This window comes from Miscanthus floridulus, chromosome 2 (genome assembly GCF_019320115.1).
Source record: "Miscanthus floridulus cultivar M001 chromosome 2, ASM1932011v1, whole genome shotgun sequence".
NCBI classification, from domain to species: Eukaryota; Viridiplantae; Streptophyta; class Magnoliopsida; order Poales; family Poaceae; genus Miscanthus; species Miscanthus floridulus.
The window spans coordinates 93,061,317-93,083,663 of NC_089581.1; the positions used below are offsets into that span (position 1 = coordinate 93,061,317).

General features: G+C 47.1%; 1 protein-coding gene and 1 long non-coding RNA gene across 2 annotated transcripts; both read right to left on the reverse strand.

Moving 5' to 3' along the window:
- Positions 1–213: 213 nt before the first annotated feature.
- LOC136539199 (probable protein phosphatase 2C 71) lies at positions 214–20,784 on the reverse strand. The gene is made up of 9 exons (XM_066531135.1): positions 20,476–20,784; positions 19,877–20,400; positions 18,803–18,864; positions 18,514–18,583; positions 18,168–18,255; positions 1,334–1,503; positions 1,110–1,253; positions 895–1,023; positions 214–813 (listed from the first exon to the last, which is right to left on the reverse strand). The coding sequence occupies exons 1-9, from the start codon at positions 20,651–20,653 to the stop codon at positions 655–657; spliced, it is 1,524 nt and encodes a 507-aa protein (XP_066387232.1). The 5' UTR covers positions 20,654–20,784; the 3' UTR covers positions 214–654.
- LOC136539198 (uncharacterized) lies at positions 7,388–10,408 on the reverse strand. Its single transcript, XR_010779594.1, has 3 exons — positions 8,530–10,408; positions 8,262–8,448; positions 7,388–8,187 (listed from the first exon to the last, which is right to left on the reverse strand). It is a non-coding gene; the product is annotated as an uncharacterized lncRNA (long non-coding RNA).
- Positions 20,785–22,347: the final 1,563 nt, after the last annotated feature.

The window sequence follows — 22,347 nt, forward strand, 5'->3', positions numbered from 1 at the left end:
CATACGTCAGCTTAATTGCATAACTTGTTTTGTAGAAATATTTATTTTTTCATGAAATAAAATTATCTCAAACAACAAAACGGAGTACACCATTGCAAAGAGCTCGTCGAGACGATCAAAATTGATATATTATTTGCTATATTTGGAGCTCCGAATAAAAAGATATCAATTTTGCAAATTAAAAAGGAGTGCTGACGTCATCGCTGACGTCAGCACTGCTACAGTGCCATGCAAAACCGCCTGGGAACCAGCCAGGGTCCTAAAGTAAACTTTTTCGAGAGTTAAAGGGCCAATGTTATCCGGTTTTAAAGTTGGAGGTTGAAATCCATACTTCTACAATAGTTGGAGGTCCTAAAGTGAACTTTACCCAAATAAAAATGCTGCGCCAGTACACTGGCAAGGGCAACAGGAAGGAGCTTCGCTACAATGCTGTTGTCAAATGGCTATTGGCCCGCCTATTGATCATCGAGCACGGTGTATGATGTTCATGCATAGGCCCTGAACGTTCCAGAAATCACCACATAGCTACACTTCTTGCAGTATAGGATACTGATGGGGCAACCCGCTTGGCCGCTTGGTGTTGAGCCTCCACAAAACATGAGCTTCTTCTCTGCATGCAGTCATCTTATCTTATCTTATACTATAACTCAAATTTCATGTCCGGACAATTGATACAACAACGACTATGTCATCCAGTTTGCCCCCACTGAAGCCAAGGTACCCAAACGACAGAGCAGCATCTGAAAATGGGCTTCTCCCAGCTCCAGACCTCCCTACTTCCTGGGCCTTCGCAGCCAAGTGTTCTGCAATCTCCTGCAAGTAGAACAACCATTGCAATTGAGTCATTTTGTTTCGCATTGGACATTTTTATTTACAAAGATAGTTGATTCTGACCGCTGGTTTTAGATCTGCCTGTAACGACTTGGAGATAATTCCAGCTATTTCATGCTCATATACATTATCAAAAAGGCCATCAGTTGCCGTCACAATTGCATCACCTTCCTTTAGATCAATAGTATAATTCTGAAGAATGAAATATTAGCCCAAACGTTAATATTTAACTATTCATGTGGTTGAATACGATTACCAGGGTTGGTCATTATTTGCACCTGTACAAGCTTTAAGGGGTCATCTCCCTTCTCAATTTGTAGTGGGAAATTGAAACCATAAACCATAGGTTTAGACTTTTCGAACACTTCTCCATTTCTTATCACCAAAAACCCAGAGTCCCCAATATTTGATGCTTGAAGGACCTGTAACATTGACAAGTGCAGTGAGCACCATGAAAAAGGTCAATAAGAAAAATGGTAAAGTGTTCATAAAAAAAACAGACCTGGCCATCAAAGTGAGCAACTAATACAGTGGAAGAACCAGGTGAACATGCTTCATCTGCTGCTTTGGAAAGAATTTGCTCAGGTCTAAGATCTGGAGCCCCTTGCTTCTCAGTAATGAACTTTTTACAACCATCCATTAGTTCTCTTGCGTAAAGCCCTGCGTTGATTCCTGAGCACAGAATTTACATCAGCACTCGGTGTGTTTTCCAACTTTGAAATTTTGACAAATAAATTATGGCTGGAGCCTTAAACCCTTGACATTTTAGAATTTCATTCTCCTAGAGTATGATGCTAAAAGCAGCCTTCAAATCCTTAATTGATTCTATAGCAAGCAAGTTAGGATCTTTTAGTGTAATACAGTAGTTTTTTTTGCGGGAGGAAGTATATTCAGGGACATAGAATTGTACTGGGTTCAAATACCAAATCAGCCTTGGTATTGAATTTGGCCACGATTCAAATTCTGTTGTTTGGATGACTATTAAATTGGTTTTTAGAATCCTATAAAGAGGCGTTGGTCGTGTGGAAAAGGAGAAGTACGACGGCAAGGAAAACCCCGAATTATGGGTCATGCTCTACGAAACTGCGTGCAGATCAGTCATGGCTGACGAGCACGTCATGTCTAACTACTTCCCAGTCGCTGTTGGCCATGCAGGTCACCAATGGCTGGTCAGCTTGCCGGCGAACTACTTTGATTCTTGGCAAGAGCTCAAGCAAGCCTTCATCGACAACTTCATTGCTACTTGCGAACAACCCGGCAACAAATATGATCTGCAACGGATTCGAGATCGAAAAGATGAGCCACTGCGCGAGTACGTCCGGCGTTTCTCGGAGATGCGCATCAAGGTCCTATCAATCTCCGACAACGAGGCAATCGAGGCTTTTATCGCGCAAGAGGCCTGAATCGGTCACGGCGCTCCTGGCCACCGCTACGAAATATGCGGACGCCGATGACACTAAAAAAATAATTATCGAAGAAGCAGCAAGGGTTCCACGCTCCGACCACCCCCCACACCGCGACGACTACCGCAGCAACCGTGGTCGGAATGACAATTTTGACCGCCGCAACTAGCGCAACGACTCCCGCGACCACCGCGACCAACGTAATCAGTGGCGTAACCGCCGTGACAATTACAGGGGCAAGCGTGCTCGGGAAGACGACGGCGAGGTCAATGCTGTTAAAAAAGGGGGCGGACGTCGTAACTACGAAGACGACTACGCCAAAGCATTGAAAGAGCCCTGTCAGCTCCATCCTAAGTCAAACCATACTATGAAGAATTGCCGCGTTCTCAAGTCTATCTACACGCGTCAACAGGCTCCGGACACATCCGACAAGCCTAACGACGCAGGAGAACAGCGCAACGAGGACAACGACGATGAAGACGTAGATCCCCGTCACAAGTACGTCAAGCCAACCGATCGCGTGCACACCATCATCGGAGGCAAAGTGTCCATCGAGACCAAATGAGAACGCAAGCTGCTCGCTCGCCCTTGCTTGAACGTGGCCAACATCGATAATCTCCTCGCCGATCCGCGGCTCCCTCCATGGTCTCACCGTGAGATCTCCTTCAGCAGAAAGGACCAATGGGCCGCAATACCTGAGCCAGGACGTTTTCCCCTGGTCCTTGATCCTTGCATCAACAAGGTTCAGTTCGACAGAGTGCTGATCGACGGCGGCAGCTCCATCGATATACTATTCAAGAACAGTCTGCCCGCCCTGAAGATAACACAGGCGAATCTTAAGCCATACGAGGCACAGTTCTGGGGTGTTCTCCCCGGACAGAGCTCTACACCTCTCGGGCAGATCACGCTACCTGTGCAATTCGGGACCCCGGACCACTTCCGCACTGACTACGTCAACTTCGTGGTCGCTGACTTCGACGGCACCTACCATGCTATTCTTGGTCAACCGTCGCTCACCAAGTTCATGGCCATACCTCATTACAGGTATCTGGTGCTCAAGATGTCTAACGAGAAAGGAGTTCTAACCCTCAGGGGCAACGTATACGCAGCTTATACTTGTGAGGACGATAGCTTCAAAATAGCAGAGGCTCACGACCTCTCTATTCGCATGGCCGAGACCATGCTCGACGCCAAGAAGACCTCCGCCGACCACCTGAAGATCCTAGAGCTCGAGGCTCCACGTAAGAACATCAAGTCCAAGGAGCACAATGTGATCCAGCTGGTCGACGGCGATCCCAGCAAAATGGCCCTTATCGGGGCCAACCTAGATCCCAAATAGGAAGACGCGCTCGTCAGGTTCTTGAGGAGCAACATGGATGTGTTCGCATGGAAACCTGCTGACATGCCCGGTGTACCTCGGAACTTGATCGAGCACTCCTTAAATGTCAACGGCAAGGCCAAACCTATCAAGCAGAAGCTACGACGGTTCGCTCGCGACAAAAAGGAGGCGAATAGGGTAGAAGTTACACGGCTTTTGGCAGCCGGATTTATCAAAGAAGTGTATCACCCGGAGTGGTTAGCCAACCCGGTTCTTATACGCAAAAAAAATAATGAATGGAAAATGTGCGTTGATTACACTGATCTCAACAAACACTGCCCTAAGGACCCCTTCGGTTTACCTCGCATAGACGAGGTCGTAGATTCAACCGCCGGTTGCGAGCTGCTTTCCTTTCTTGATTGCTACTCTAGTTATCACCAGATCGCTCTCAAAAAGGACGACCAGATCAAGACATCTTTTATTACGCCTTTCGGCGCCTACTGCTACACAACCATGTCGTTTGGGCTCAAGAACACCGGGGCTACCTACCAACGCGCTATACAGGCCTACCTTAAAGAAGAGATAAAAGACGACCTCGTCGAGGCTTATGTTGATGATATAGTTGTCAAAACCAAGGAAGCACATACCCTTGTTGACAACCTGGAACGCACCTTTGCAGCCCTTAACACATTCCAGTGGAAATTAAACTCAAAAAAGTGCATCTTCGGTGTTCCTTCTGGCATACTACTTGGCAACGTCGTCAGTCACGACAGCATACGCCCTAACCCGGAGAAAGTCAAAGCTGTCTTGGACATGAAGCCGCCCAAAAAGGTAAAGGATGTTCAGAAGCTTACCGGATGCATAGCCGCCCTCAGCCGTTTCATATCAAGATTAGGCGAAAAAGGATTACCGTTCTTTAAACTGCTCAAAGCATCCGAAAAGTTCGAGCGGTCGGAGGAAGCAGACGCTGTTTTCACACAGCTGAAACAATACCTTACATCACCTGCAGTCTTTACTGCTTCCAGAGAAGACGAAACACTCCTGCTTTACATTGCGGCTACTAATCGAGTGGTCTCCACGGCCATGGTGGTCGAGCGCAACGAGCCCGGCCACGTCTACAAGGTATAGCGGCCAATCTATTTCATCAGTGAGGTACTCAATGAGTCCAAGACCAGGTACCCACAGATTCAGAAGTTGATCTATGCCATACTGATAACATCCCGAAAGTTGAAACATTACTTCGACGGATATCGTGTGGTGGTCATGACTGAGTACCCTCTGCGAGACATCATTAGCAACAAGGATGCGAACGAGCGCATCGTTAAATGAGCAATGGAGCTATGCCCCTTTTCCTTGGAATTTGCAAGCCGTACTACAATCAAGTCTCAGGCACTCGTCGATTTCATCGTCGAGTGGACAAACTTAAGCACGTCTGCCTCTCTAGGGTCCGACGAGTATTGGACGATGTACTTTGACAGTTCTCTCAATATTGACGGTGCGGGGGCAGGAGTCCTTTTCGTGTCACCCTCCAAGGAGCAGCTCTGGTACGTCCTCAGGATTTATTTTCCAGCATCTAATAATGCCGCCGAGTACGAAGCATGTCTACATGGTTTGCGCATTGCGGTTGAGCTCAGCGTTAAACGTCTCTATGTCTACGGAGACTCTGCTCTGGTCATCAACCAACTTAACAAGGACTGGGACACGACCAGCGAAAAGATGGATGCATACTGCAAATCGATCAGAAAGCTGGAAGGCATGTTCTATGGCATCAAGTACATACACGTGGTCCGGGACAAGAATCAAGCAGCAGATGCGCTGTCAAAGTTAGGATCATCCTGAGCCAAAATCCCACATGGCATATTCGTCCAAGATCTGCTCACGCCTTCCATCGAAGAGGAAGATTTCACGGCAGACAAGCCTCCAGACCAACAATTGGTGGCTACGGTTCCGGCGTCGAGCACCACCGAAACGCCTCCGACCACTCATGAGCCCGACTGGAGAATACCTTTCATCAAGTACCTAACAAATGGCAGCGGTTACACTGATCGGACAGAAAACGAACGCCTGATGCGTCGCAGTAAGCAGTACCTGCTCGTCGATGGCAAGTTATGGCGCAAGAACGCAAAGGAAGAAATCTTAATGAAGTGTATATCCCAGGAGGATGGCGAACATCTCCTGGACCAAATCCACTCTGGCTCCTACGGCAACCACGCAGCCTCAAGAACGCTGGTCGGTAAGGCTTTCCGAGCAGGGTTCTATTGGCCGTCAGCAGTAGCCGACGCAGAGAAGCTAGTCCGCCACTGTGAGGGTTGTTAGTTCTTCGCCAAGAGAATCCACGTACTAGCACATGAGATCTAGACAATACCAGCCTCTTGGCCCTTTGCATGCTGGGGACTGGATATGATCGGGCCCTTCAAACCGGCTCCTGGGAAATTTACATGCGTCTTTGTGCTGATCGACAAATTTTCTAAGTGGATAGAATACATGCCTCTGGTACAGGCATCCTCAGAAAAGACTGTCACGTTCCTCGACCAGGTCATCCACCGTTTCGGCATACCCAACAGCATCATCACTGATCTGGGTACTCAGTTCACCGGGAACGCTTTTTGGCACTTCTGCGATGAAAGGAGCATAGTAGTAAAATACGTCTTGGTGGCGCACCCTAAAGCTAATGGACAAGTCGAGCGGGCAAATGGCATGATCTTGGACGCATTGAAGAAGAGGATGTACAGAGAAAATGACAAAGCTCCCGGAAGATGGCTCAAAGAGTTACCAGCTGTGGTCTGAGGCCTCAGAACCCAGCCCAGTCGTAACACCGGCGTCTCACCGTACTTTATGGTTTACGGCGCTGAGGCAGTCCACCCAGCTGATATAGCTTTCAGATCAGCACGGGTAGAGAACTTCGACGAAGGCAAGGTCAATGAAGTACGGGAGCTAGAGGTGAATAGCGCAGAAGAGAAGCGGCTCGATTCTTGTATACGTACGGCCAAATACCTTGCTGTTTTGCGCAGGTACTACAACAAGAACGTTAAAGAGCGGTTCTTCGGGGTCGGGGACCTGGTCCTGAAGTGGAAGACGAACCAGGCTGGTGTCCATAAACTCGCAACCCCATGGGAGGGGCCCTTCATGATCAAGGAAGTCACACGACCAACGTCTTACAGGTTAGCTCACCTGGACGGTACGGACGTACCAAACTCGTGGCACATCGACAAGCTTAGACATTTCTATGCTTAACCACTGAGATATGTACTCCTTTTGTACTTTCGATTTACTCCAATAAAGCTATTATGATTTCTCCGACCACTCTAATGTGTAACTTCGCATTTTATGGTTATTCTAACTTAGCCAGTAAAAGCCGACCACCATTCCTTCTACGGTTTTTGGAGCAGGCCCTGACTCCGGTTCCTCCCAACGCGTGCATGGGATCCGCTCTCTACGTTACGGGTGATCGACAAGTCCCCCTTGGTTTGACTTTTCCGCGTCTACGTGTGCACAGGTCACACACCTCACACTCCGACCACATGGCAAACTAGGGCCGCACAAACTTTTTGGGATGACGTGTCGAGCAAAATGCTACAACTAAACAGAACGTTAACATGTTCTCACTTAGTTACACCAACATGATTTTCAAGCTTAAATACGTTTTATACAAATCAAACAAGCTTATGATGATATACAGTTACGTTGTTACAAGCTTGCCTGAAGAGGCCCAAGTTTATAATAACACAACTATGTCCTTCTACAGCTCTAAGCCTATTCCATTGGCTGGTCGGAGGGCACGGCACCTACTGCTCGTTGCTTCCGATATCCTACTCGAGTCTCGGGGACTCTTGTGTTGGTCGAGCTGAAGAGGATGGCCCCGCCGATGCCTGGCTGGTCGAGACCGCAGGCTTCGTCGGTTGGCTTGCAACTGCTGGCGTTTCCAGCTGATTTGTCGATGGCGTACCTTGTACAGGTGTTGTCCCACCTCCACATAGGTTAATGTCGCCAATGATCTTTGAGGACAAGTCCAGCTGGGTCATCCGAAGCTCCTCAGCCTTGTTTGGGTCTACCTCCTTCGGGTACCTAGCCTCCAGGCGCTTGAGATCGATCAGGGGGTAGTGGGCACGCACCATGCTTAGCACATGCGCACCTGTGTACTCACCCGCCTCCTTCACGAACTCTTGGAACCAACTCCATGCCTTTCGGCATCTCTCGACCAGTCCGAGCTGCAGCGTCCTTGGCGTTTCCTCTGTAAGCGCCGGATCGATAAGGTCGAGGACGGGCAAAATGCCAGTTGCCACTTCGTGGCACCGGTTCTTCCATGTGTCCCGATCCTCGGTGGTCTCTAGGCATCGCGCCTTCCAGCCGTCACGATCTTTCATCACGGCTTCTAGATGTTTCTTGGCATTGACTTTTAAAACTGCAAACCGTAAAAGACATCAAAATGTAACAGCACGACAAGATAAGGCGGGCAACAGAATGAGAAAGGTGGTCTGGAACACTTACTTTTCAGTTCCTCCTTCATCTTGGTTGTGCGGTCCTGGAGTTGAGACTGGTCGCGCGCCAGTTTCTCGTTGTCCTCCTTCAGGCGACCACACTCTGCGGTCACACGGCTATTCTCCTCTTGGAGGCGGGTTACTTCGGTTTCTAAGCCTGCACTACAGTTGTCACTACCAACAATGCAACAACACGTGTCATGCACTTGCTGTGATAAAGTGACAACTTACTTGTTCTTTCCTGCTCTTTGTTACTGAGCTGGACGACCAGGTTCTGGTTCTGTGCCTCTTGCTCCGTCCTCTCCTAGTCGGTGGCTTCAAGTTGGCGGCGCAAGCGTTCCACCTCGGCCGCCAGTTCTCTATTGTTTGCCGTGATTCCCTCAATCTGGTCGAAGCACCTCTTTCGGTACTTTGCGGTCTTCATCAAGTCATGTATATAAACAAGCTAAGTCGGACAGTTCGACTAAATAGCAGGATCAAGTGGTCAAGCCAAACATACCTGGACTTCTGTCACCAGACGTTTTGCCGCTCGTTCAACTTTTAGGGTCTCTTCGACCTCTGGGATTTCCTTCGGCTGATGAAGTTCCCGACCACGCTTGGACCATCCAGTTTCTCCCACGGGATCATCCCAAGCAGTTCTGCGATCTGCTCCAAGTGCTCGGGCTTCTCCGACCAGCTGTTCTTCTTCTCCGGAATGAACCCCACGTCGCACAGGGTGATCGTGTTTGGCTCTTCACGGATGTAGAACCACTTCTTGTACAGTCGTCCAGTGATGTGTTCCAAGGGCAGTGCAAGTACTGGGCCTTCATCCCGTCATGCAGATTGAGGTATACGCCTCCGGCTATTTTCGATCCGCCGCTCTCTTTCTTCCGCAGACAGAACAGATGGCGAAAGAGGTCGAAATGGGGCTGGAAACCACCATAGGCTTCGCAAAGATGGATGAAGGTGGAGACAAGAAGAGTCGAGTTGGGATGCAGATTGCAAATCCCAATCTCGTAATACAAACAGAGCCCCTGAAAGAAAGGGTGCACTGGAACCCCAAAACCCCGCTTGAAGAAATCCTCGAAAACCACAATCTCACCTGGTTGTGGATCGGGGTAGCTTTCTCCTTCCGGCGCGCGCCATCCCACGAGTGCCTTGTTGTGGAGCACTCCCATGGTGACGAGGTCTTCGATGGTCTGCTCGTTACTCCTTGACTTCCACCACTCCTTCGCCATGACTCCGGTTTTCTTCTGGGCGTCTCTCTTCGCCATTAATCTGTCCTTGCTAAAGGGGTGGATGCGGTGGAGGGGGGATTGGTGATGCTTTCGGAGGTATAGGGTTCGGCAAGAGGAAGAAGAAGGCTGCGGCGGCGAATGATAATGGGGATCGATAAAAAGTAACTTACCAGTTCTATATTATAAATAACTAAGAGCTCCGTCGTTTCGTCCGCCCGAGATTCTTGGAAGACGTGCGCACGCGCCGCAGACGGTTGTTTTCACAACCTTGAAATCTACGCCAATAAATGCGTCCCTTCGTTACCAGTGTACGCGCCTCTTCGTTGCTAGTGTGGGAGGGCCCACACTGACGCACCTCCTTACAGGTGCCAAACGACTGTTTGCTAGACAGGGCAAGATGACAGTATGACGTGCTATACCCGTCTGCTTTTTTGACCAGGCGTGTACGATTGGACTTGACAGAATAAGAAGATAAATAAATACACCAATTAATAGTACAAGCGGCGTTCGTTTCTTTGCTGCATGTCTTGTGCTCAAGGATGGTCCAGACCACTACCGTGCTCGGGGACTGCCCGGACCACTGCCGTGCTCGGGGACTGCCCAGACCACTGCCGTGCTTAGGGACTGCCCAGACCACTGTTGTGCTCCGGTCCAGGCCTAGACCACTGCCGTGCTCGGGGACTACTCCGACTACTAATGTCCTCGGGGACTGTCCCGACCATTGCTCGGAGATCATTCTCCTCGGTTACATGTGATTTGTACTCACATACAGTTGAGAGACATTTATTTAGACCTTCCTACAAGGCTCATACTTTGCCTTCCAGCAAGCTCGGGGACTACATCGGTACGATGCACCTGCCGGTGCATCTCGTATCATCTGTACGATGATTGGGTTCTCAACTTAACTGGGAATTCTTTTTAGACCCTGGCACCACGTGCCTACGTTACCTACTACCAGGCTCTGGGACTAAGTGGACACACTTCACCTTACGGTGAATGTGTTTGTTTTTTGACCCCTAGCCTCTGATGATCCTGGAGGCTGGGTACCTGAAGGAGATAGACCCAGACAAGACTTGAGAACGCGGCAATTCTCCATAGTATGGTTTGACTTGGGATGGAGCTGACAGGGCCCTTTCAATGCTTTGGCGTAGTCGTCTTCGTAGTTACGACGTCCGCCCCCTTTTTAACGGTATTGACCTCGCCGTCGTCTTCCCGAGCACGCTTGCCCCGGTAATCGTCACGGTAGTTATGCCGCTGATTACGTTGGTCGCGGTGGTCGCGGGAGTCGTTGCGCTGGTTGCGGCGGTCAAAATTGTCGTTCCGACAACGGTTGCTGTGGTAGTCGTCGCGGTGTGGGGGTGGTCGGAGCGTGGAACCCTTGCTGCTTCTTCGATAATTATCTTTTTAGCGTCATCGGCGTCCGCATATTTCTTAGCGGTGGCCAGGAGCGCCGTGACCGATTCGGGCCTCTTGCGCAGGAGCTTGTCCCTTAGGGCGTCATGGAAGCGGAGGCCAGTGATGAAAGCCTCGATTGCCTCGTTGTCGGAGATTGATGGGACCTTGATGCGCATCTCCGAGAAACGCCGAACGTATTCGCGCAGTGGCTCATCTTTTCGATCTCGAATCCGTTGCAGATCATATTTGTTGCCGGGTTGTTCGCAAGTAGCAATGAAGTTGTCGATGAAGGCTTGCTTGAGCTCTTGCCAAGAATCGAAGTAGTTCGCCGGCAAGCTGACCAGCCATTGGTGACCCATAATTCGGGGTTTTCCTTGCCGTCGTACTTCTGAAGTTTCTCGAGCTTGAAGTTTTTGCGCCATATGACTTGGCGAAGGTGCGGAGTAAACTGCTTCAAACCCGGCGGGCCGTAGACAGTGTCATAATCCATACGATGATAACTTTCGTGGGATGCTCGATCGTTGGCTCTCTGGTTGATGCGATCACGTAGATCACGTTCCCCGAGGTAGCGGCGGAGATCGTTATTGCCATCACGGTGATCCCGGTTGCCATCCTGATTAACCCTGCGGCCGCGACGATTATCGCGGTTATCTCGGCGGTTGTCATCCCGAACATCGCGGCGGTTGTCCTCCAGACGGCGGTTGTCGTCCCGACCACCATCAGGACCACCGTTTCCGCCTTGACGGTTGTCTGATGGGTCGTTGTTGCGCGAGCCACGTTGGTTGAGTGGCTGTGAGCGACTTAAGTATTGGCGGCTGTGGCTTGATTCGACTTAAACGGATGGAGCCCGGGCTTGATTCACCATCTCCGCGGTCTGAGCCATAGCAGCCGTCAAATAAGCTTGTATATCATCGCGAACTGCCTGGGTTTCGGGGGTGTTGGGTAGCCGTTGCATTGTCGCCATAGCGACGGCTACATTGACGCTTGGAGTCCTGAAGACCTGTTTGTCCCCCACCCTGTCGAAAGCATTGTTGAGGTCGCGTGGCTGGACCCTTATGCGTCGTGCCTCCCCTTCTGCTTCAGCTTCGATTTGCCAGCGATTAAACCGGTCAATATTGCGTGCCTCGCGTGCAATCCTTTCTTGTTCTGTTTCGCCAACTACTGGCGGTTCGTCATTGCTGACAACATTGATCAAACCCCCTCGCCTTGGCGGGAAAGACGGGAATTGTGGGAACCCCGAGGCGTGGTCTGGGATATCCAAATCGTATTCGACGCCTTCATCGTCGTGATGCTGGAGCTCGGTGTGGACGGAGGCGTTAGATGCGATGCCAGACGAGGAGCTGGAGTCCCTCTTGGACCGTGTGGACGGATCCTTCTTGATAATCCTCAATCCGGATCATGTTGACGAAGTTGCTTGGCCTCGGCCGAGGCTGATGTACAAAACACAGATCCGAGCAGCGTTGTATATTATACGCGTAGTTGGAGGCAGCGTTTCGCAGGCCGTAGGGCTAGGCCTGGTAGTTCTCCATCGAGGCTTCGTACTCGGAGAGCCGGAGACCTGTCGCGGAGGCTGGCCGGCGACGAGCGGAACACCCTTCATACATACATATAAATAATGAACAACTTTATCTTAGGTTACTAGAATTTGGTGAGTGTATGTTTCTTGTATTATAGAAGAGATATGCACATACTCAGTATGGATCAATTAGAAGAAAGTTATACATCTACCTTGACAACGAATGTCAAACTTATTATACATCTTGCAGATAACCATGGTCATGCATGTACAATTTATTATATCATCTCATCTCTTATGCATTCGTGATCCTCATTTGTGCATATGCATGCAATAGGTTCCCCGAAAGAAGTGACGCTACTCGAGTTCGAACCCGAGCATCTGGAGGAGCAGGCAGCCCAGGAGTAGGAAGTTCAGGTGGAAGGAGGAGTCAACTTAGAAGATCTTCCTGAGTGTCCTGACCACCAACCTTCCACGTTCATGAAAAGCAAGCTCCGGAGCATTATATAGGCTCAAGTATAATAGTTTGATCGCTTCGGTGATTGCTATTGTACTTGTGCTCTTATAAATTGGACGGTTCAGTTACAGCTGGCATTGGAGCAAGATTCAACATTAAACTTGTCATATGTGTATTTAAAACAAAGGTTTTATTTTATAAAAATCTAAAGTATGCCAGTGGTCATCTTCTTTATGCCCAGTTAAGGACTATTAGGTTGCTATTTAAGTACTAACATGGGATGAGTTTTTACTTTCGTTGTCCATACGGCGTGCTATTGTACGAATGCCATTCACTTGAGTGGTAATGTATGGATCAATTGCTTCTACGCCCAAGGTAAGAGTGGCAAGACCGCAAGGGTGAACGTGCAGTCTAAGAGGAGAGGTAGCTTTGGTACTACGGTATACTAAGGTATTTAATTGTGGGTTAGCTTTGATACGGTTGTAAATGTATATTTATATGTATGTATGGCGCGTATTTACTTTCGGGTACCTTTGATACGAAAGTATATGTATGGATATAATATGAAAGTATTTAGTTGTAACCTAGAGCCTAGATTTACATTTTTTGCATATATAAGTGTTGGGTTGGGCTGAAAATGAAATTCTTGTGCAGGTACACTAACAGCGAAACGTGTAGCCCGATTAGTTATGTATATTGAGAGAACGTATGTATGCCACTGTATAGGTTGTTAGAATTTTAAATTTTTTCTAAGATTCGTGAGGACGTATGGAACGTGCATGCATCATGTTCACTCGTGCATTTACATTTTTGCATTCCTCCCTTATCTATAATTGCTTACCCCATTCATTAAATTTCTTCTCACGTATGATATCCTCTCACAAGAGTTGCACACTTTGCTACAGATGGCAGCATCAGGAGCCCCGCCTCGCAATGACACGTTACTGGCTGTGTTTGGCACTCCGACCTTGCTACGGAGGGTGCTAAACTCAGTTGGGTACGCTCAGCCACCCCGCTACTTCTGGAGGAAAGTGACAGCTGAGAGGCAGCCATGGTATGATGTGTGAGTTACCATTCCAGCTCGTGCAGACAATCTACAATGGCAAGGTTGGAGTATTGAGTCAGATGGGCAATCTCCTTGAGAAGGTGCCCAAGTGGCAGCTTTGGAGGCACTGAGTGAGATCTGTCAGGAGTTTGGTAATGAGTTGTCAATGGTCTAGCCGGAACCTTTCCCCGGGTGGATCCGTCGGTGACCGCTTGGATGCAGTCGGGCGGCAATGCACTGGTAAGGGACCATGATGAGCGAGTAGAGAGCTCTAGTGCTGCTATGAGCGCTATGTTCGCCGTCCTGAAGATGTTCTACTCCCGCCAAGACAGCCACGTCAGCTGCTTCTAGAACTCCAGCGAGCACAGGCCGCGCAACGCTAGCTACGAGGGCATGTGCGCAGGCATCGAAGAGTAGCTAGAGAGGCTCAGCAAGAAGCCGATAATGCTATTACAGCTCTGGAAGCTCGCCGGGTTCAGTTGGTAAATGCTGTTGCAAAAAGAGATATAGCTAGGGCAAAGTTACAGGACGTCCGTGCTGAAAGGGATGAGGTCATTCGCCTTGCTGAGACTAGGGAGGCAGCTAGAATTCGGACTGTGTTTCAGGCTACTAGGCAGGCAACGGAGTTTGATCGCAGAGAGCAGGAACTCATACGCCAGATTGAGGAGCTATAGCTAGATGTTCATCGTCCCAACTACATGATGAACCCAATTCTTCCTCCAGCTCCAGCGGTGGAAGAAGATGCTAATGTGTTGATTGCTGAGGACGATGGCATGGAGGTGGACGCCGAGGATGAGTCTGAGGAAGAGGTCGAGCCTTTTGAGGACGACCACAGTGATGATGTGTCCGACATCGACAGCGACCACTCCGGGGAGTAGCTTAGCTATAATATCTAGCTAGATGCGCTAGCTCCCTACCTTCGATCCTTTATGTAATGAACTCGTAATGTAGGTTTCGATCTCATGATGTACTCCTTTGATGTAATCTCGGAACCTTGCATGTTTAATCTATGTTGTTGTTGAACCTTCATAAATATTCAATTTGTGTGCTAGCAAGTATTGGCATGTATGGAAATGCATTACGTGATCGTTAAGTAATATAATTGGTGATGTTGTGTTGTGGAAATGAATTATTATGCCTCTGTTTTATTGTATGAATGTTAATTTTTTTCCAGTAAATTCGATTTGGCATAATTATATAATTCCTTTATAATTTTTCTAGCATCATCAATAATTACTTGTGGTTGCAATTCTGCAGATGACGCGCACTCGTAAGGGAGTTGGTGGAGATGATGCGGGTGGTAGTGGTTCCCTTGGCAATGACAATGAGGACCTCCCACCACCACCGCATCCCACGCCAACGGAGATGATGGCCCAGCTCATGGAGACACAACGTTCCATGGGAGAAGTGCTACGCGGTCTTACGCAGAATGATGGCCATGGACGAGGAAGGAACCAACACCAAGGACCTGAACCTAACCAGTTCAGCACTTTTAAGGACTTTCTTTACACCAAGCCTCCTACCTTTAAGGAAGCAGAGGAGCCATTGCAGGCAGATGAATGGCTGAATACAATTGAACAGAACTTCCATCTCTTAAGGCTGACAGAACACCTGAAAGCAGAGTACGCATCACACCAGTTGCAAGGGCCTGCTGGCATTTGGTGCAGTCATCATCGATTCACTTTGCCTGAGGATGCTCAAATTACCTGGAACCAGTTTAAGGCTGCATTTAGGGGACATTATATTCTCCTAGGTCTTATGAGCATGAAGCATACAGAATTTATGAGGCTAACACAAAGTACCAAGAGTCTAACTGAGTACCTGCATGCCTTTAACAATCTGTCAAGGTATGCCACAGAGTTTGTTGACACGGATGCAAATAAAATTACAAATTTCAAGAGAGAGCTTAGTCCAAAGCTGATGAAGACTCTAGCTAACAGCAAATGTGTCACTTTTAATGAGTTTGTTAGTGATGCTTTAACTCAAGAGAACCAGAACATCTATTCAGCATCTAAAAATCGTAAAAGAGCTTATGAAGCAGGTGCATCTCAGTCAAAAGCTCCTATTGCTGCGAGATTCCAGTTCCGCCCACCTGCTCTAAAGTATAGACCACCTCAGAAGAAGGTACAGACCAGTTAGACCCAGAAAGTGTATCGTAAGGCCTTTTCTGTTGCCCTACCAAAGGGTAGCACAAGACAAGGGAGCTCCAACGTTCCACCTAGCGGCATGTCATGCTGAAACTGCAAAGACTAGCCATTGGGAAAGAAATTGCCCCTATCCCTATAAGAACAACCAGAAGGTGTATGTTTCTTATATTATAGAAGAGATATGCACCTACACAGTATAGATCAATTAAAAGAAAGTTATACATCTATCTTGCCAACGAATGTCAAACTTATCATGCACCTTGCAGATAACCATGCTCATGCATGTAAAATTTATCATATCATCTCATCTCTTATGCATTGGTGATACTCATTTGTGTATATGCATGTAATAGGTTTCCCGAAAGGGGTGACGTTCATCGAGTTCGAACCCGAGCATCAGGAGAAGCAGCAGGCAACCCAGGAGCAGGAAGTTCAGGCGGAAGGAGTCAACTTAGAAGATCTTCCAGAGTGTCCTGACCACCAACCTTCCTCGTTTTTGAAAGGCAAGCCCCGGAGCACTATAATCCTCTTATGTTTTTACAAATATCACTTGCGTCCTTTATGTTTGATGCATTAGGTTATAGGAGTTAGTTGGAAACACTTGTTGCATATATTATCCTTGTCCAGGCAAATATATCTTGAATCCTTTGTAGGTCCAGGATCGAATATATGCTTAGCCTTGCTTAGTCTGGTAGAAGTTAGATGATTTCCTATCACCTGAAACATATAGGTAGATAACTGATCACGGTTGGTAGACTGGCAGAATCTTTGAGGGTGCGGCGCTGATCGGACCCAAGAAGTTAGTTCCTGAGTTATACCAAAGGTGAACCAATGCGACCCCGACGGGGAAAGTATGGGTTTATGTTAGGAATAATTCCCCAGCTGGGTAGGAATCGATTCGAATCGTCGTCTCTCCCGAATAGTGAAAACTTGACTGAGCAGCGGCAATGTAGAGTAACTTAATAGAAACTTGATGGTTACGATGATGCTTAAATTATTATACCAGATATGGTTACTACTGCTGGTTAGCTTAATCAAGTGATTGCTCTAGTACATATGCTAATCTAGATATGCTTAATTGAATAGGTATTCAAATTGATGCTAGAGGTACTAAATCTCCAAGTTATGTTACTTAAGCTTTTATGCAAAATGTTGTCAAGCTAACTCCACCGATAAAGCCTTGCATACTCCTTGGAGTCATATTATTTCTTATTTATGACGGGTAAGTCTAGCTGAGTACATTCTCGTACTCAGGGTTTATTCCCTCTTGTTGCAGATGACATGATGTATCATGGGTACTGTAAAAACTGCCTTCGTCCTGCCGTAGATGAGGACTAAACCATGGGGCATGGTACTCCTGAGTTATCCCCTCTGTTCTGCTTTTGCTGAAAATGACTGTGGTACTGGCATGTATTTGAACTAAGTGTGATGTTGATGTCAAACAACTTTGCTTCCGCTATTTGAACTTAGTTTGTAATAACTATGTGAACTCCGATGTATGTGAGATACTTGTGAACTGTGATGTAACATGTGACTAGTTGTGTTGAATCATGTATGATCTTGGTTTGTATGTTGATTTGTTTGAGATCCTTCGTGATTTCATCGGACTACCGGGTTTATATGGGCTCAAGTATGATAGTTTGATCGCTTCGGTGATTGCTATTGTACTTGTGCTCTTATAAATTGGACAGTTCTGTTACAGAGACGCAATGGGCGGTGCATCGTTGGTGTCTTGTCGGGGCTGAAGGCGTGTTGGGATTCTAATTTTGAATTCTCAACAATCCAAACAACTGCATTATGAACTACTCAATACCAATTCAAAATTCTGAGGCTGAATATCTACATCCAAATGGGGTATTATGAATTTCCTATGGGGATATAAAAAAAGGCAAGGCCCAAAATATGTTCAAGCCCTCTTTAGAACACGTTGCTTCAGAGTATATCCTATAATCCAGGTTGCTTCATAGCATGGAAGAACTTGAAGTGCCTGAACCGTGACTAGGGGCACTTGTTGGGTTTCAACTCTAGCCTACCCAACTTGCTTGGGACTGACAGGCTATGTTGTTGTTGTTGTATGTCAATGTAATGTCAGATTATTAGTTCAAGATTTCTCCACAGTCTATACATCATTTTGTTCTCCAATTAACATGGTTCACTCTCAGAAAATTTTGTTCCACACCTATTTGTTTTCTCTAAAGAATAAGAATCTCTATTAGTCTGACAGATAATGAATAGTTTCCTTGAAATGAACTGCTCTATCAACATAGAACTGCAGTGAGGAAACTTGGTGCCCATAAGTCTGAGCATAGTTCATAAGGTTGAACTAACAATCAAAGCATGAAAAAAATGATGAGGTTTACCTTCAAGTGACCACTGGCCAACTCCATCTGCTACACCAAACCAGCCATTGGCTGCAATGAAATATGCATCTTCTCCACCTGTTGCTACCTGGAAATGGGTATACAAATATCATAAGTTCATAACTCAAGCATCAGGAAAGTAACGGTTAGGTTGGTCTTTTGATGAATTTTTTTCATCCTAAGGGAGTATTTCATAGAAAAGATTAGCATGCGAACTTTACTTAACAAAGCAAGATAGGAATTGAGATCTCACAAGTAAAATTTCTTCTTGTCAATTAGTGAGAAGTAATAAATTGATTAAATATTTCACAAATTGACAAAAGCAGAATATGAAGACAGTTTTTACCTTTGAAGGATGAGGCAATATTGCAGCACCTGACGATAACACATGTGCCGAGTGAGCTACCAGAATCATCCTAGATGTGAATTGAAACATTAGAAAATGATATTTTTTTAAGTTCTGAAATACAAGCATAGAGCTCAGGAAACCCTGTAAAATAGGGTGTGTGAAAGAGATAATTAAATGAAGAAAAACCTGTGTCACATATAAAAACAGTAGAAGCCATTGCAGAATAATCTATTACTGACAGCTACATGGTTTGGAACACTTAAAATCAAAGTAAGACAGAGATTACCTATCAGAACTCTTGGCCTCTGAAGTGTCATTTTTCCAATCCGCCTTGTTGCTAACTTGTTCCTATAGGATGAGATCAAGCACGTTAGTCCCAGACATGTAAAAATTCAAGTCTAATCCAATACTCCCAACAGATGTGTCCATACAATGACATAAATGCACAAGGTTTCTGCCCACAAGCCACATAATGTTCACCATGATATTGCCTTTTTGTACACAAAGTCCACAGGCTAGTATTTAAATAAAGGATACATATGTGTCACCTGATGTCATTTAGTTGAAGGTTCCCTTGCAAGCTACAAGATATGGTCACAATGTGATGAACGAACAAAACAAAAATATCACGACAGCGATACATGATATAAAACATGATCAACAATGTGAACAGAAGGGGAAAGAGACAGTATAACAGTTAATTCTTCCAAAAGTAAAATAAAGATATGGCTGTCAGTGAGCTTAAGAAATATGGAAGGAAAAAGGGGACTTTGCAACAAAAGCTTGATGTTTGTGTTCACCATTTTAGCAAGCATAGATGTTCTACTCAACAGCATCTTACAAGTTTCGCTAGTTCTAAGTTTGCACTTCATCACAAGCATGAATCAAGAAGAAATCCTCGCTAAGTAGAACTCCACACTTAATTGAATGAACTCAATACCAGAAATTTACCATTATTTCAGTAAGAAATACTAAATCCATTCCAAATTATAATTCGTTTGACCTTTTTGACTCCAAGTATGACCACTCGTCTTATTAAAAAATTTGCGCAAAATATCACTTCTTTTGTTGTGGCTTGCTTTATTAATAAAAGTTCTTCAAAAATGCCTTAAATTTGACTATGTTTGCACAAATTTTTAAATAAGACGAGTGGTCAAACTTAAGGTCAAAAAAAGTCAAACGAATTATAATTTGGAATAGAGGGAGTAGCAAAAAATTTTGGCAGTTTTTTAATTTTTTTTTTCCAGAAGAATATCATCACTTTAGTTTAGTTAGGGGAATGCATTTATGAAACAGAGTAGAAGTTCATGATAAGTACAACAAACTACGCATCTAAATTCAGAAGATTAGAGCACTTTACCGGTGGTGGCAAGGAGACGCCGAACACGGCTCTCTGCTCGTCGCTGCTGGAGCCGCTGGACTCCGTCTCAATGTCGGTGTCGAAATCCTGCGCGGTGGAGCCTTCCGACGCGGCCTTGGAGTCCTCCAAACCGGCCGTTCCCGTCGCCTCATCCAAGCCACCACTCACATCAACGGCAGCATTGGAACCCGCCTCCTGCTCCGGTGCCTCCTCGAGCGCGGCGGAAGTAGCACCGGTTTCCACGCCGGCGTCAGGTGGTGGAGGTGTCGGCCAGGCCTCGGCTGCGGTATTCGGGCTCGGCGCCTCAACTCCAGCCGTGGCGCCCACTCGCACGCCGTCTACTCCATGTTCAGAGTCAGGCACTGGCTCCGTCTGGCTGCCGGGCACAGCGACCGAGGCATGGGCGACTCTAGAGTCAGGACCGGTCTCTGCGGTCACTCCTAAATCTCGGCTCGCCGGCTCCGGCTCCAGCACCTCGGACTTAGGATGTCCGAAGCGGAAGACGATGCTCCCGTCCGCCAGCTCTGCGCGCGGCGACAGCACACCCAAATCAGGGACCGAGACGAAGGGGAAGGGAGTGGAAAGCAAATAACACTTACCGGTAGTGGAGTGGAGTTCGGGGACCGCACGGCGCGGGGACGGAGCCGTCGTAGCCGTGGCGGTTGCGTGCGTGCGGCGGCGCGCGGGGAGTGGCAGAGCCGGCGGCGGCGGTGGCTTCGGGGAGAGCTTGCAGTTGCGAAGGTCCATCAGCCCCGCCGCCAGCGGCAACTCCGTCATGGTTTGCCTCCGTCTCTGTGTGTGTGAGAGAGAGAAAGAGTGAGAAGAGAGAGATTTGAATGTTGTGACTGCGGAGCTTCAGCCTCAGCTGTGGAATCGAATGGAGATCAGTTGGGCGGGGCACTCGAGAGTTCTTGACTGGACGGTGCGGGTCGCTGGCCCACGTGCCGTGAGGAGTTATGGCAAGCCCCACGGTTTCGATTGGGGTGGTTAACGGTGCAATGAAAGGTAATTTTCCAACCTGATTGGGGCTGAAAATGATACTGATTAAGGGTTAATTTTGACCGTAACATTATAAAGAAGAAAATTTTGCGGCAGGACACAGTTCGAAAGTGTAATATGTTGGTGGGCACCCCAAAACGAAATATATATATAGTACCATTACAAAACTGTATCCATTTGCCCAAACACACCGTCAACCTCCGGCTCTTCACTGATATTTGTCATAACACATCTGTCACGCCTGGTTTTCTAAAGAAGATTAAGCATTCGTCATATGTGTGCCCAGAAAGTTCACACATACAACAACAGAATAGAAATATCAAAACAATGTTGGTATAAAATGGAAAGCATATTTATATTAACATTTACAACTATCAGAGTATCGCGAAACGGTTGCTAAACTTCTCCTCGAGGCTGCATTCTTCTCAGGGACGGCTGACCAGTACACCAAGTACTTCTGACAGACCCTAGAGAACTCCTCCGCATCTTTGTCCTTGTGAGCAGCACATTACTACACACGGGGGGTGTGGGGGGAATAGCAAGCGTGAGTCCATGCCGAACTCAACAAGTACAGGCAGAAAGTATATGACATGCAAGGTATAACCAAAGGAAATGCTGACACTGTTTAACCATAGTTAAGCATTTTAGTTGATAAACTTTTATTTAAGCAACCTGTTTACTAATGTGAGTGAAATATCCCAATCCTTTAATTAATAGAGTGAGGTTAACAATATTATTAATCATCAGCATTACCGAGGTAGCAACCTCAAAAGTGTCCCGGGGTAGCAACCCCAGTTAAGAACACGGGACAACAATCCTACCGAAGCACGAGATAGCCACCTCAAACCAAGTATCCATCTCCATAGTTCAAGTGAGTCCAATTCTAATCATGCGAGGATTTGGGCCGCTCGTGTCCGTGAGCACGGCTGATATATCAGTTTTAACTCTGCAGATGTGTACACTTTCACTTGAAGTCGTAATTCCCATTTGCTCGGGGCGGTCCATTCCCCAAAACACTACCAATGTGAGCAGGCAGGGTTTCACTACAAGACTGTTCACAGGTTCCAACTAATAGAATGCAACCCGTAAGGTTTTGCCTAAGCGCACGATAGCCGTCCCCATAGCCATGGGACTCGGACAACCGCCACTTGATACATACTGTACTTAGGTTACTCCCTTACGCCAACCTGGTAAGCCGCACTCTACTAGTAGAGGTCCTGATACTATGTCAAGCTAGAGCCATATAGCTTGAAGTTGTACGATAAGTCCTAGATGTCCACTCCACGAACAGGTCCTCAGGGAGGGCGGACACGGGTACCCTCGGGAACCGGGCCAACCTCCAATACCCATTCCCCCTTTCATCACCTCAACCACGATGCTATAAGCATCATTACTTCTCCATCATCATAGTAGCCATTAATCATCTTTAAAGTAGTCATTAGTCATCATTACTTTCATTAACATGTAATAAT